The sequence below is a fragment of the Strix aluco genome, chromosome 4 (genome assembly GCF_031877795.1).
Source record: "Strix aluco isolate bStrAlu1 chromosome 4, bStrAlu1.hap1, whole genome shotgun sequence".
Lineage (NCBI taxonomy): Eukaryota > Metazoa > Chordata > Aves > Strigiformes > Strigidae > Strix > Strix aluco.
Window position 1 is genome coordinate 29340516 of NC_133934.1, and position 16376 is coordinate 29356891.

The 16376-nt window shown below is 42.4% G+C and overlaps 1 protein-coding gene across 10 annotated transcripts in view; it reads left to right on the forward strand.

Moving 5' to 3' along the window:
• ATP10D (ATPase phospholipid transporting 10D (putative)) overlaps positions 1 to 13652 on the forward strand; it is a 55359-nt gene extending 41707 nt beyond the window's left edge. For 8 of the 10 annotated variants that reach the window (XM_074822449.1, XM_074822452.1, XM_074822453.1 and 5 more), the window contains 8 exons: positions 260 to 569; positions 1216 to 1292; positions 1808 to 1933; positions 2409 to 2609; positions 5296 to 5376; positions 5619 to 5723; positions 7052 to 7239; positions 11933 to 13652. In XM_074822449.1, the coding sequence (XP_074678550.1) occupies positions 260 to 569; positions 1216 to 1292; positions 1808 to 1933; positions 2409 to 2609; positions 5296 to 5376; positions 5619 to 5723; positions 7052 to 7239; positions 11933 to 12455 (1611 nt within the window). In that variant the 3' untranslated portion in view covers positions 12456 to 13652. Of the gene's footprint in view, positions 1 to 259; positions 570 to 1215; positions 1293 to 1807; positions 1934 to 2408; positions 2610 to 4407; positions 4525 to 5295; positions 5377 to 5618; positions 5724 to 7051; positions 7240 to 11932 lie in introns of those variants that run through there. The other 2 variants (XR_012623064.1, XM_074822454.1) reach the window with 2 other exon arrangements.
• Positions 13653 to 16376: the final 2724 nt, after the last annotated feature.

A 16376-nucleotide genomic window follows, 5' to 3' on the forward strand; every position in this document is an offset into this window, starting at 1 on the left:
TTTTTCCCCTTTCCTAGTACAATACCCAAGCCAATCTACTTAAGCAAAGTTAAATCACAGGCCCTTTTATTAAGAACAGACTGCATCCTTTGTGATTTTAAAGGGTTATTCAGCCTTATGTCTGAGCCTTTCTGGATTCAAGTGAAATGGTACACAAGGGCTGCATTTGATCTTTTCTCCATATATATTTTATAAATTGAAAAGGGAGCCAGAAGACAAACAGTATTTAATAAATTGCCTTTCTCTTGTCTTCAATTAGGATGCTTGTGCCTTGGTGATGAGCAAAATTTTAGAAGGCATCCAGAAGAATACTTGTGCCAGAAAAAAACACAGTCAGAAACTTGGGAATGTCTTTGCAAGTCCCTCCACCCAAGCTCCAGGGTTCAATGCAGGCCTGGTTATTGATGGAAGAACTTTAGAGCATGTCCTTCATGACAGCCTACAGAATATTTTCTTGGAACTCACAGAAAAATGCCGGGCTGTAGTCTGCTGCCGAGCCACACCACTGCAGAAGAGTGTCCTTGTCAGACTGGTGCGAAATAAGCTAAAGGCAATGACATTAGCTGTAGGTGAGTCCTGTGGTAATCTTCTTTTCTCTGAAAAGAGGTAGAAGCCAGTTTCTTCTCTCCTGTATTTTTGTTAATGTCTGTCACAAAATATACTTTACAAGGAAGATAATCCTTTGAATCGTAGTTGCCTCTGGCAGAAGATGATGTTAGTCTTCTGAACTAGCAAATTTAGTCCATAAACTTACTCATGGTAATCAAAACAACAAGAACAGCAGCAGTCACACACAGTGTTACGTAACATACAAAGGAGCGAGCAGAGGGGATTTTCCTTGTCATTCTCCATCACAACCCACCCCCCAAAATAGGGAGGGAGAGGGGAGATGACTGGCTGTGATTTAAACCACTCGTATTTTCTGTTCCAGCATACCAACTAAATACTGACAAAATGAACAGCTAATACTGAGGGAGAATATAGCTCAGTTCAGTCAGGCCTTCTGCTTACTAATCTTGCTTGCTGTAGGGTTTTCCATAGGCTGCAATGTTGGCCATAAAAATGTTTTTCTCTGAACTCTCTGGTGTTCTTGTATATTTGTCTTTTCTTGCCACCTCCATGGTGATGTGATAGCCAACAAAGCTACCTCCAGGTTGCATTCCAAATAAGAAAGGTTACTTTTGATTATTCCTCTTTTTATTTTTTTTTCTATAGGTGATGGTGCCAATGATGTCAGTATGATCCAAGTGGCTGACACTGGTGTGGGAATATCGGGCCAAGAAGGCATGCAGGTAGTGTATACAAAGACAGCTGCAAATGACATCAAATTCCATTTTAAATAGGTTCAGAGTTTACCCTGGATGCCCGGTGGCTCCACAGTCTGTTACCATGCACAGGCGAGAGTTTGCAGCCTGAGCTCACATCCAGGCCTCAGCACTCTTCCAGGAGCGCTCAGAAGCTGAATGCTGCAGACAACAGAGGTTGCTGCCTGTCACCAAACTCCCTCTTGCTCATGTCCTGCCAGGAAACAAGCAGCCTAAGCATCAGTGATTTCTGTGCAGTTGTGTGGTAGTAATAAAGACAGCCATGTTTCCGCCTGCGTTGTGTTGGGCTGAGCTCTGTGTGTTAGTGTAAAATGTTGTATGGAGGGGCTCAGATCTGAGTGAGGGTAAGACCATGAGCACTATGTACAAAAAATCATAAAATAACAATTTCCAACAATAGGCAAGTTGCTCACTTGGCAGTATCCGAAGCTTATCTTTAACAGTTTGGGTATAACCTATCCTTTCCTTCATGTGTGTTTCAGGCTGTGATGGCAAGTGACTTTGCAATCTCTCAGTTTAGACACCTCAGGAAGCTGCTGCTTGTCCATGGTCACTGGTGTTATACCAGACTTACCAACATGGTGCTTTACTTCTTCTACAAGAATGTGGTATGTAGCTGTCCCATCCCAGGGAAATCACAGTTTTGTGTATTCAAGAGCACTGAAGGGTTTAGTGGGGCTTTATATTCTTTTTCAGTTTCTATTGTGAATGGGTTCAAAAAGACACAAAAAGCATGTCAAACAATTCGGTTTCCCATGATGTCTGCAGAGACCAGAGACTCTCATCCCTTGGATGGCATTTCCCACTCAAAGCTATTGTCTGATTTGATTAAACAGTGGGTAACAGGCATTACTAATGTGGTGACAGCATGAGTATTTAAACAAGTCATGTCCAATTTTGAAATGTAAAGCTGTGTGCTAGTCAAATATAATTTCAAAGTGTGGGATTGGCATGAACTCCAGCATTTATACTTAATTTTCCACAGATTACTGTAACCAGACCTAAGATCTGCCTGTTTTCCTCCTCGCTTTTAAAACACTTGTCTACAGGTAACATTTTATCATGTCATCTCTGACTTTTCAGGCCTACGTGAACCTCCTGTTCTGGTACCAGTTCTTCTGTGGGTTTTCAGGCACGTCAATGACTGACTATTGGATCTTGATTCTTTTCAATCTCCTTTTTACATCGGTGCCACCCATCATTTATGGTGTCTTGGACAAAGATGTGCCTGCGGAGATACTTATGCAGCTCCCACAGCTATACATGATGAGCCAGAAATCTGTGGTAGGTTAAAGAATGCTTTGCCTGAAGCAAATTGAAACGGTCAGCATTTGAGCCATTTCTGTCTTTTTCCTTCATGGTTCACATCTGGCAAACTTGAAGTTTAAAACCACTTTCTCTATTAGAAAAACATCTAGGCCTGCGCACAAACGTACGTGCACAAATAAAAGCTGTTTTTTTCAAAAGTTGTTTCAGCCATACGCCCAATCTTACCAGACATTTGGATGATAAGAGAAGTTAAGGACTTCAGGTGAAGCAATGTACTAGATAAACATTACCAGCTTGTTCACTTCATTCACTGCCTCAGCAGTCATGGTTCCTCAAAATGAGTTATTTTTGAAGATAAGGGCACTAGATACTCTTTTTTCACTGTCATATAAAGGTCTCAACTGCAGAAGTAACGAGGAATGGATAAGAACCAGAACAGATTCCTTTCAAATAATCCTCAAGAAAGTTCTGTCGTTCAGGGTTCTTTTCCTCTTATGAGTGTGTGCTGGAATTTGCTGGTGGCACTTTTTCTCCCATCTGAAAACACTGTACATTGTATCTGCTCTGTAAGTAAATTCTGTCCAGACCTTTGGCACAGAAAACCATAGGGAGTGCGGAGTAGTTTCTAAATCAAAACTATAAATCAGTAAGCTCTTTCCTGGTTTCTGCTTTGCTTAGCATGAATTGTAGCATAATTTTAACTTTATCATTTTTTTAATTTAACACTTAATTAAAATAATATTTTTATTATAACAATTGAAGGCAATGACATACAAAGCCTGAGATGCAATAGATACTAGTAGCCCAGAGACAGGAAACACTGAGCATATGAGTCGCCTAAAACTCACCATTTTCTTTATGATCACAGCCTTTCAATAGCAGACTTCATATTAGGAAGCATTTCTTTACAGAGAGGGTGGTCAAACAGGCTGCCTAGAGAGGTGGTCGATGCCCCAAGCCTGCCAGTTTTTAAGAGGCATTTAGCCAATGCCTTTAATAACATGCTTTAACTTTTGGTCAGTCCTGAAGTGGTCAGACAGTTGGGCTAGATGTTTGTTGTAGGTCCCTTCCAACTGAAATAGTCTATTCTGTTCTGTTCTATTCTAACAAATGGTATTAGAACAATGAGCTACAACGTGCACTAGTTGTGCAGTCTCATCTTTATAACCTGGCAGAAATCTAGATCTGGTTTAGATGGGAAGGAAGGATATACCGTGAAAGGACAATTTGTTTTGTTTGCTTGTGGACTTTTACATTTCTTTTTACATGCCCTCAAATATTTTATGTTTCTTGGTTTATGATATTTTTGCAAAACTAAGTGCTCTTGGTACCGAACCAAGCCTCTGTACACTGGCTGGAGAAAGTCTGTGCTTTGTCAGTCACAGAGTTTTGACTCAGTAAAGATTACAAAGCCTCAGGATTTGGCCCTTTGTTTTGATCTTCAGGATATATACAATGATCTGAGCTGAGATGGAGGTTTTGAGGCAGCATAATCAGAATTAATGCATTACACAGTAGTTTTTCCCTTTTTTTCCCCTTCAGCTTTATTAGAGTTTTTCACTTTCGTCCAGCACAGCATTGCCTTGCTCTGTGGTTGGAGTGGTTATGTAATATATAATTTCCTTTCTTGCATGGAAGCACACTGAAATAATTGCTTTCAATTAAGTGCAGTACAGAAGAAAGAGAAATGCTTTAAAAGGTAGAGTATCACAATACTGCACCATGACATCACAAGTGCACAGCTCTGTACAAGCTATGAAAATGGACAGTAACTTGGATTCATCTTCAGTAATTTAAAGCACTTTCCTGACAGGCAAATAAGAAGATAAGTTTCCCACACCACCTCTGGAGAGCAGTTCAGTTTTTGAAAGGACTGAATGGCTTTTTGAAGAAACCCATCTCTCTCCACTAATTGTAGAGGAAGTCCTGGGTAACTACACTGCTCACCTGTGTGTCTCAATTTAGTGCCTGAAGGAATGGGATGTATCTGAGCCAGGGCACATCCAGCTGTGTTTTGTAAGCAGTTGAGCTGTCATAGCAGATTGCTGCCACTGAGTGAGGAAGGCTCGTTCCTTCTCCTCTTCTCCCTTCTTTTCTTCCTGTTCTGTTTTCACCCACACAGGTAAACTACCTTCCTTGTGCCAGCTCAGTTGTCCCATCAGATCCTTCCAGGAGCTGATTTAACTCACCACAACAGCAACATGTTATTCCAGCAGAAAAGTGAATTGATTTGTCACATTCTAGTGAGTTAAGTTAGCTCACAGAGAAGTCCAGTCAGCACAGAGGAGACAACCAGCACAAATTAAGAGGCAGAAGCACATGTACCAAAAAGAAGGGGGTGGAGATAGAAGAAAGTGGGACTTGGTGTTCAGTAATCGTAAGCTGCTAGGGTAATTCACTGTCCCCTACCCCTCTCTCTTCCTTAGTACTCAGTTAGGTAAGGCTCTGGTAGGTCTGTTCTGGCAGAAACAGCTTTAAGATCAGAGTTTACAGATCTGTCTGCTGATCTAAATACTAATGGTTAGCTGCATGTGTGGAGTGAGCTCTTTATTCTTATTATCATAACACAAAAGATGCTTCTTGATTGGGAAACTAACTTGAATTACTCCTGCAGATAATCTTTCCCCAAATCCAAATTAATGCTACTTAAGGATGCAGCAATTTGTTCAGTTTGTTTCAATGCCATTATTTTTTCTTACAGGCTTACTTGCCTTCAACTTTCTGGATGACCTTGCTGGATGCTTTTTACCAAAGTCTCGTTTGCTTTTTTGTGCCTTACTTTGTAAGTGCTGGATATGCAATAAATTTATACATTTTTACATACTAAAAACCCAGGCAAATTAAGAGAATAAAATTAATTTGGTTTTACTTCCTTATATATAAATATACTAACAGGATCATCATTGGAACTGAGCTGAACTGTGTGCATGGAAGTATGTATGGTATTGAAACTATTCATGTCACTTTGTGTGTTAGGACTATACGTAAAGAATATATTACGCTAACCGCTGTCTTCCTTTACAGACTTACTATGACTCAGACATAGACATTCTTTCTTTTGGAAACCCTATAAACACAGCAGCGCTCTTCATAATACTGTTTCACCTTCTCATTGAGTGCAAGTCTGTGGTGAGTACTTTGTTTCCAAAAGGGTATATTCCTAACAGAGTATGTGCGTACAGCTTTCATTAAAATTAAACTGAAGAAAGAGCTTCATATACTAAGCAGAATAAGTATGAAAGGGACAAAACCTAAATATTTTGTTTATGTGACCATGTGAGCTCTCCTAATGCACCTGTCCTTGGACCCAATAGAATTACTGATATGACTAAAATTTAACAAAATTTGGCCTCAGAATTATTTGTAAATAGTGAAAGGATCCTGCCTTGTTAGGGTATGGTGGTTTTAGGGATGTCAGTTTAGTTTTGCAGATGGTAAAACCAACCAGTGATCTGCTGAGCCTCATTAGTTCCCAAAGCTTTCATCTCAAACAACTGTTGATTTTGAATGCTTGGAACTGATGATCTGCTCTGTTGCCAGGATAAACAATTCAGAGGTATATTTTGGTGCCAGAACTAGAGAACAAATATGCTACAGAAATGCTATTCCAGTTTTTAATGTAGTCTGCGCAAGCTAAAGCATCTGCATTAGCTTGGATAAATTTACAGCCCTTGCAAGGGTAATACTTGACTATTTTGCATAATTTTAAAGAAAATACAATAGTATTTGTAGTAGAAGGACACAATTTAAGGGGTTTTATTTTTTCTCTGTTTTTTTAAAAAATATTTTTAAAGATTTTTTCATAATGGATGAAATCTCAAGTTGTGATTCAGTCTTTTCATTGTTCTTTTGGGAGCATGGCAGCAACAATAAAAATGTCTTTACTGAGAGTATATGAGTAGCATGAGTGTATCCACGCTCTGAATAGGAAAATTTATTTGGCATTTTTGAATGTTGGCAAGCTGTCAGACCACCAATGACAGTGTTGTTTCCATAGGAACTATTATTGCCATTTAGATATAAAATTACAGAAAACTCCAATGTAGAACAGCTCATCAGTGTCTCAAGCAAGATATATAAGGGTGGTGTCATGTGAAGATCTCACCTCCATTTGCTTGCTTCCTCTGCTGCTGGAGGATGAGATGGTCATCTAAGGCAAATGGGACAAAAATGCCTTTCACAAAGGAATCAAAAGCTAAGCATTTAGTAGAATAAAAAACCATTAAATGGCTGGGTTGAATGTGATGAACTGTAGGAAGAAGGCTCTGTTCTTCCTGGAATGTTTTGTATAAAATTAGGAATATTATCTGAACAGAACTATCTTCTGTTATATTAAGCAGCTGTCCATGGAGGAAGACTGTGTGCATGTTCATGCATGCATGTGTATACACATACAGGTGTTACAGGTCTTTCTGTTTACAGCTTCAGTCTGATTTATTTCCTTTTCTGAATTGCAGACTTGGATACATACAGTAGTTATAGTTGGCAGCATCCTGTTTTACTTTGTCTTTGCTCTGGCTTTTGGGGCAACCTGCAGAACCCACAACCAACCATCAAATCCTTGCTGGATCATGGAAAAGCACATGACAGACCCAGTATTTTACTTAGTTTGCATCCTGACTACTTGTGTTGCTCTGCTACCCAGGTACGTTTCTGTTTTATAGTTTCAGATTGCTGCTGTTAACAAAATTAGTTTGAGTCAGTGACGCTGTAAATCTCTCTGGCTAGAGGTCTTCCTACCCCCACAACCCCCAATGTAAAGAAAATTTCATAATTCTACCAGACCAAGCCATGTGAGGACAGCTCTTTAGTGACATGTTCTCAAATGTCAGTAAATAAAGAATGTATTTTGTGATTTATATTACATTATTTATGTTATATTAAATATTGTCTTTGGAGGGAAAAAACAGTAATCTTTGTAACCATAGAGTTTATCATTTATATACAAATGAGTTAAATTAGTGATCAAAGTTGAACATATACTATACGTAGAAGTACTGTGCTTAGTCTGTGTTTATTTGTGAAACCATTTTCTGTTTGAAATTTATGTCATGTATATATATATAAGAATATTTAGAATGAAGAATGCATGTACAGGCTTCTTTGTGAGGTGGAAACACACTGACTAGATTCACAAGGGGTCCTGAGTTGTGTTTTTATTGTGCCTAATGTTTAAGTGTTTTGCATCACAGAAGAAGTCATAACTCCAAGTTCAGTAACTCATTCACCCTGGAAAGGTTGGAGGTCTCAGACACCAGCACGCTGAGCAGGGAGACACCTGAGCGAGCGAACAGAGAAAAACAAAGTGTGTGAAAACCAGTGAGAGACTTCATCAAACTTGGTCTAGCTCTATTCATTACCCACAGCCTTTCACTCACTGGCTGAACATGAACTCAAGTCTGCAGCCTATTAGCAAAGTGCCTCCAGTGCTAATTTATTATTCTTCTGTGTTATGTCTCTTTCTTTCCCTCTCACATCATTTCAGAAAGAGTGGGACTTGAAACTGAATTGCACAAACAGATACTGAGAGAAGTGTAAGGGAGAATAATTTCTGTTTCCTCCTCACCTGATGTCTTTTTATATCATTAGGCACGGTTTGAGCACCCTTTCTGGATCAAGTGCTGCAGTGCAGGCTGCCTGCGTGGTCAATAGTGCCAACAGGAAAGCTGGCAGAGCTGTGACTGTAGGTGCCTGGAATAGCCACCAAGTATTTGAGTCACAGAATCACAGAATGGTTTGGGTTAGAAGGGACCTTTAAGATCATCTAGTTCCAACCCCCCTGCCATGGGCAGGGACACCTTCCACTAGACCAGGCTGCTCAAAGCCCCGTCCAGCCTGGCCTTGAACACTGCCAGGGAGGGGGCAGCCACCACTTCTTGGGACAACTTGTTCCAGTGTCTCACCACCCTCACAGTGAAGAATTTCTTCCTTACATCTAATCTAAATCTACCCTCTTTCAGTTTAAAGCCATTACCCCTTGTCCTGTCACTACGTGCCCTTGCACAAAGTCCCTCCCCAGCTTTTTTGTAGGTCCCCTTTAGAGATACTGGAAGGCCACTGTAAGGTCTCCCCGGAGCCTTCTCTTCTCCAGGCTGAAGAACACCAACTCTCTCAGCTTGTTCCTTTAAGGGAGAGGTGTTCCATCCCCCTGATTGTCTTCGTGGCCTCCTCTGGACCTGCTCGAGCAGCTCCATGTCCTTCTTATGTGGGGCCCCAGAACTGAACACAGTACTGCAGGTGGGGTCTCATGAGAGCAGAGTAGAGGGGGAGAATCACCTCCCTCGACCTGCTGGCCACACCTCTCGATGCAGCCCAGGATACAGTTGGCTTTCTGGGCTATGAGTGCACATTGCTGACTCATAGTCAGTTTTCCATCCACTAATACCCCCAAGTCCTTCTCCTCAGGCTGTTCTCAATCCACTCATTGCCCAGCCTGTATCTGTGCTTGGGATTGCCCTGACCCATGGGCAGGACCTTGCACTTGGCCTTGTGGAACTTCATGAGGTTCACACAGGCCCACCTCTCCAGCCTGTCCAGGTCCCTCTGGATGACATCCTTTCCCTCCAGCGTGTCAACCGCACCACACAGCTTGGTGGTGTTGGCAAACTTGCTGAGGGTGCACTCAATCCCACTGTCCATGTCGCCAACAAAGATGTTAAACAGCGTCGGTCCTGACACCGATCCCTGAGGAGCACCACTTGTCACTGCTCTCCACTGGAACATCGAGCTGTTGACCACAACTCTGAAGTGCAACCATCCAGCCAATTCCTTGTCCACTGAGTGGTCCATCCATCAAATCCATGTCTCTCCAATTTACAGACAAGGATGTCACGTCGGACAGTGTCAGACGCTTTGCACAAGTCCAGGTAGATGGCATCAGTTGCTCTTCCCTTATCCACCAACACTGTAACGCCATCCTAGAAGGCCACCAGATTTGTCAAGCACGATTTGCCCTTAGTGAAGCCATGTTGGCTGTCACCAATCACCTCCTTATTTTCCATGTCCCCTAGCATAGTTTCCAGAAGGATCCACTCCATGATCTTGCCGAGCACAGAGGTGAGACTGACTGGCCTGTAGTTCCCTGGGTCTTCCTTTTTTTTTCCTTTTTAAAAATGGGGGTTATGTTTCTCCTTTTCCAGTCAGTGAGAGCTTCACCAGACTGCCATGATTTCTCAACTGTGATGGATAGTGGCTTAGACACTTCATCTGCCAGTTCCCTCAGGACCTGCAGATGCATCTTATCAGGTCGTGTGGACTTGTGCACCTTCAGGTTTCTTAGATGGTCTCGAACCTGATCTTCTACAGTGGGTCGTTCTTCGTTTTCCCATTCCCTGCCTTTGCCTTCTGCATCTTGACAGTGCAGACTGAGAGCACTTGACAGTGAAGACTGAGGCAAAAAAATCATTGAGTACCTCAGCCTTCTCCATATCCCAGGTAACCAGGTCTCCCTTCTCCTTCCAGAGAGGGCCCACATTTTCCCTAGTCTTCCTTTTATTACTGATGTACCTGTAAAAGCTTTTTTTGTTGCCCTTTATGTCCTTCACCAGATTTAATTCTATCAGGGCTTTGGCCTTCCTGACCTGCTCCGTGGCTACCCGGACAGTTTCTCTGTATCCCTCCCAGGTTGTCTGTCCTTGTTTCCACCCTCTGCAGGTTTCCTTTTTGTGTTTGAGCCTGTCCAAGAGCTCCTTGTTCATCCATGCAGGCCTCCTGGCGTTTTTGTCTGACTTCCTCTTGATTGGGATGCATCACTCCTGAGCTTGGAGGGGGTGATCTCTGAGTATCAACCAGCTTTCACGGGCCCCTGTTCCCTCGAGGGCTTTATCCCATGTGGCTATGCCAAGCAGATCCCTGAAGAGGCTGCTTTGAACGTGTCCCAGTCTGTGTCTTAAGCATGTCGGCCAGGGTTTTGCTGCACTCACCGGAGATCATGACTGATCGCTTTGGTTCACACTTCAGTTCAGCAGAAGGACAAATGATGAGGTGCAAGAAACATGCATGCTCTTCCCTCCCCATCCCTGCTCTCCACTTGGCTCCAGGTGGTAACAGTAGAGCTTTTTCTTGCACACACAGTAAATCTACCTCACACGATAAATTAATAAATGTTGTTCTAGGACCTTTTGGTAGAGCTGTAGAGAGCCTAGGTAGGAGAGAGCTTTCAGCTCAGTGACTGCTTCCAATGTACAGGTATTGAATTTTGAAGAAGACAGTGTTTTTCATGGTGAATTAAATATAAAGTATTTAGACTTACCAGTGAAATTCCTTGAATCATTTGCATTCTCCCTGTGCCAATACCTCAGAAGATGTGTAGCTGTTGTGGCTAATTCAAGCTTTTCTACTTCAGTGATTTGTAGTAGAAGTGCCTATTACAGAACCACTGCTGTCACACATACCTTTTTTTCCTTGCTTAGTTCTGATGTAATCCTTTGTAAGGTGCTGAAAATCCACCACTCAGCAGGGACTTCGAAGCTAAAGGGTGCTCTATACCTGAGGGAATGAGATTGGGGCTTTCACTGGAGTTTCTAAGGAGCAGTTCTACAGAGGGACACATGCTGGATGCCCTGTTGGCTGAAAATTCACTGCAGAAAGCTATGATTTAAACCTTTGTCTAACCTAAGTTGCGAGTTAAGTCAGTTATAATATGAATTATTCCTAGAGTTTAATTCTGGAACATCACTTGTACTCCATATTCCTGTTACTGCATATGATGCTTTGTTTCTTCGGCCTTTGCTTTCATATTCATTCTTGCTTCTGGTGGATTCTCTGGCTTCTGTGAAAGTTAAGAATTTTAGAATGAGGCTCTGCCTACTCTTCCCAGCTTTCCAGGGCTATGTCAGTGCACAGCAGAAGTGATAAACAGCTGCTCAGTTGGAAGCATGAATTTTTCTAGGCCTGATTTTTTCCACAATGGCTCTTAACTCCTTATATTTGCACTGAAGTGCCAAGGAAACTCTAAACTGCATGCTTATTTTGATGCCTTTTTTCTGGGACCTAACACTATAGGCAGAATGCTCCACTTTCAGTGTAGTTGGGACCCCGGCCCTTCATTGAGGTTGGCAAGTGCACATGGTTGCAGTAACTAGTCTATAGAACTGTGTTCAGGACAGAAAAACAGAAGCACCTGAGATCAGTATCTATCTTTGAAAATGCCAGTTTTAAAACATGTTCTGGTGCAGTTGCTGGCCTTATAGTTTATGTTTACAAAACGGCACCTGTAGAAACTGTTTCAGAGGCTGCTGCAGCCTCAGGGTTACTTGAATGGTGTTTGATTTCCATTAGTGTTGCTTGAAACAGTTTTGAGACTGCTTCTAAAGAACTTATTTGTGTTTATTTTGCAGATACTTGCTGAGAGTTCTCCAAGGAACATTGTTTATGTCTCCGGTGGTGAGAGCCAAGCACCTTGACAGACTGACCCCTGAGGAGCAGAAGCAGGCAATTAAGAGATGGAAAGATGACTGCATTGTAAATGGTAGAGTGGAGTTCCAGGCCACTTCTGGGTCTTCCAGCTCAGCTACAGGTGCTGTGTCAGAGGAAGAAAACATTGCTAGTGTTTTGCCAACATCTAAACCACCTTTTCGGGCTTGTTCAAGAGAAGGGTTAGTAGAAGACACCTCCTCCTTACCAGACATTCAGGATGAGCCTGAGACTACAAATGGCTTGAACTCTGAAAAGACTGCGTTTCTGAATTCATCAAAGGAAACTAATTCAGATACATTTGGCGGTAATAACTCATGTGCCAAAGCCTCTGTGTGCGCTTCTGAAGAGGGCAGCAGTGCTGTTTCTCTAGCACACAAAGCAGATCTGAATTCTGTTTTGTGTGAAGAAGATGCTTTAATGTATTTTACAAAGTTGGAATGCTAACTCTTTAAAACCCAGGAGTAATAACTGCTGATTTATGCTACGTTGTGGTTTTGTTTTCTTCAGCCAAGGTAGATGATGCACACATTTCCTTAAAAGCTTTTTTGTTTATAAAGCTTTTCAATAATTTATTAAGATGTTCAAGATCTAAATGGCTGGGTTGGTTTTTATATTTTCTCACACACTAGACTTTGCATACTGCTTATTTCTTTTATGCAGCATTGCTTAATACCTCGTGGTGTTATGGACAGGACATTGCATGAATATGGATTTGCAGGATCCAGTTCAGGTAAGGCAACCTGCACCTTGCACTGCTAGCCTACAATCCGAGCGTGCCCTGGGATTCACCACTTGCTGAAGTATGAAGTAAGCAAAAGGGCTGGGATGTGGCGTTACTGGTTGGCTTGTTGCCAGACTCCTCCATTATGTGCATGCAGTAATTGTTTTAACCACTGTGGTCCAGTTTGCTCACCAGGCTATAGCACAGGCCAGCTCAGTGCTGGCCAAACACAATTGTAACCATCAGAAGAGTGGCCCAGATGAGACGTGTCACGTGTCTCCCTCACCTTCTTCCACAAAAAGAGCAAATCCTGGTGCAGCCTTTTGTTCTCCATGATAGTTCATCCTCCTGCTGCATCCCTCCTTTTTGTCTCCATGTGCTGTTTCATGTCATTCGCCACTGACTGGACTTCTTTTCCTCCTCACCCAACTCAGATGTTGGCTGCCTGGCTTTTCTCTAAACTCTACCTCATGCCTGCACTGCAGAATTGTGTCCCAGGGGCAGTGGGTAGCTCCAGTCTGTCTTCAGGTCTTCTCTTACAAATAGCAGCTTCTAGCTGATGACATTACTCTTCTTCACTCTCAGATGCCTCCAGACTTTTATAATAAACAGCTTAAGTATCTCTAAAGGCTGCTCTAAAGAAGCTGTAACCCATTGCATGTCCCAGATCTGAGGTCTGTTGCTCATCTGTCTTGGAGATGTCCTTCCTCTGCCAGTTTCCCACTGCTCTGCACACTGCACAAAAGCTGGCTGAGGTGCATGTGACTACTTCTGGATTCCAGACTGTCTGAAATACTGCCTCCTTTTTACTTCCCTCCCCAAAAAGTTACATGGCCAACTTATAGAGGAACTTAGGAGATTGTTTGTATCCACTAGCACCTGTTGAAATAAACAGCTTCCTCAAACTGTAGCTGCTAACGAACTATTAGTATTGAGCCCATTTTTTGGTTCTGTTTCTGTCTAAAACTTTCTGCTTTCGAATTGCCAAGATTTGTGTGTTTATTTTTAGGCACCATGTTTGGGGCAAGGGCTCTGCTTTTTAATTGAACCATGAGCTTTCCATGTCAGTGATCAACATTACATATTCCACATCTTTTAAGATCTCTGAAAGAATTTAAACAAATGCTGTGAGGTCTGAGACAGCTGCAGCTATGCAAGGGCAGATACTGAGGGCATGTTAAGTTCATTCAAATGCAGGTCACCACATGTTACCAAAAGTTTTAAAAGGTTCTGTTTCCAAAAGGTAGAATGTAATCAGGGCTGACTCCATCCCTAGTGTTAGTGAAGAGAAAAATATCCTTTTTGTTTAGCCTGTAGAAGAAAAACAGTGGAAGGAGCCAGTGATGACAGCCATTTCTGCAAATATTTTTTTTTAATTTGGTTCAACATATGACAAAATATTTTTGGTAACTTCTAACATAAGGTTAGTGAAGACCTTTGAAGTGATGGCAGACATTCAAATTCTAAGAGATCATGTTGAGCATGTTGGTTTGCAGTTAACGATTTTCAGATGTTTGCCTGCAGCATCCTTCTTGCTGTGGGGGGCACCTTGCCGGGAGTGGACTCGAGGTGTCCTGAGTGAAACAGCTTTCTCTACAAGCCACAGGAACTCCCAGGTGTCAAGAAGACACAAAACAGCCAGTTGGTTGTGCAGGGAGATTAGCTGGTACAAGGGCAGAATCGTACAGGAACAGACTTGCTGGGACTCGGTGAAGTCATCTGCTCTGCTCCACAGCCCCAAGGCAGGCTCAGCTCTACCCTTAACATTCCTAGAAGACGTCCTCTTGTAAAGAGCCCCAGAGAAGCAGGCCAGGCCAGTGCTTTCATGCCCTCAAAGTCAAATGTTGGTTTTGTTTCTATTGTCTCACCTGAATGTTTCTTCTGCACCTTAAATCTATGGCCTCTCTTCACCTGTGGCCACAGAGAACAGATTATTCTGTTCCGTGGTTCTGCAAGTCTGTGACTCTGACTGAGGTACGTTGAGCTCTCACGGAGGAGCTCTGGGACTTGCAGTGACCTGAGGGAGTGCAGGGCTCAGCTGTAAAAAGGAGTTTGGGGGACAACATGGGCCCGTGACCTGCCCTCTCGTTGCCTCTGCTGCTGGAGCAGAACCTACCAGCAGGTTTGGCAGGTAGCTGATCAGTCTCGGGAGTTTGCACGTGTATCATACAAAAGCTGCACGAAGAGACGTGAGTGGCAGTCACCTCTTAGACCTGGGGCCAGCTGCATGATGCCTCTGGGACACTTAAATTGCTGTTCTGCAGCTTTTTACAAGCCTGGTCACCCCACTACTCACTGCTTAGCGCAGTGAGGCTTTCAGGATGGATTCTTAAATTGGATGAAGGAGGATTTCGTCTGGGTCTCTAAAGTGTCAGGCCCTGTGGGTTGCCTTGAAACTTTAGGTCTTTTAGAAGTTTCTCTGTGCTGAGAATTGTAAGTACTTTTGTACCCCTTGAAGTGGTACAAAATAACACACACACATATTTTATTTTTTTCTTGATGTGTTGTTTCACTGATGGTGCGTGTTGCTTAAAATTGTCCCCTATAGATTGTGTTCTTTTTGAGGACTTTGACAAGCAGTCTAAGTGATAAAATTACCCATTGTATAAAACCTAATCTTCTTATTCTTTTTTTTTTTTTGGTGGACAAACAGCAGAAATATCTAAGGGCTATGTGCTGTTTACTTGCTATTTTTTACTGAAGGGGAGATGAGGGTAGTGAGTCTTTAATAAGCTTCAAAATGTAAATTGGCCACATCTAAAGCTGTGCCAAACAAAAGGTGCAGGCGAATTGCTCTCCCTTTGCTTCTCAATGGTTGAATGTTTCCTTCAAATTTTTAGCCCTGGAGACATCATGATTGCTGCTTGCTTCTGCACTCCTGCACAGCATGGCCTGACTTTTCCATTTTGAAAACAAGCTTTTTAAGATCATTTCACAGGTGTCTTCCAGATGTCATGAAAGAAAGCAAGCATAGCATTTATACTTTTGATTGTCAGTTTAAAACAAACCAAAACAACCACCTTCAACTCCCCCAAACTTTGTAGCTACACCTAGAGCAGCTTTAACTCACTTTTTTATGTGCAATATCTGATTCACAGAAAAAAAGATGCTTTTTTAAATGATTTTTTTTTTTTACAGCAGCTGCACCTGTGCTAAACATTTGCAGGTGGCAGTCAGCCGCAGCCTTTATTGGGTGAATGTTTTCACAGCCCAGTGAGCTTTGGTCTGTACCTGGGGCACAGTTTGAGCTGGATGTTTGACTCAAGCAGTGGTTTTTCCCTCAGCTTCCTGGGTGCAGCACAAGGCTGAGGAGCCGTTGCTGCAGAGCACCCACCACTCCCGCTGGCCCTGGCTCTGCTGCTGGTCAGACGACCCTTGCTCTCTGCAGGGGCTCACAGGTGAGTTCTGAAGGTGATGGTGTGAAGGTGGTTCTCATAGCTGAATGTCATTGTGGTTTTTGTAGTATTTGTTCCTGTTTTATTTTGGTCATGTTACTTCTGTGCTCATGGTCCTGGATAACTTACTGTTAGCTGCAGTGAAAAGGCAAATTTTAAGTATTTTAAGTTTCTGTATGCTTATTATTTTTATTTCAGCATGTGTACATGTTGAAATGCTGCATACCAATTAAAATGAGAGATATTTTT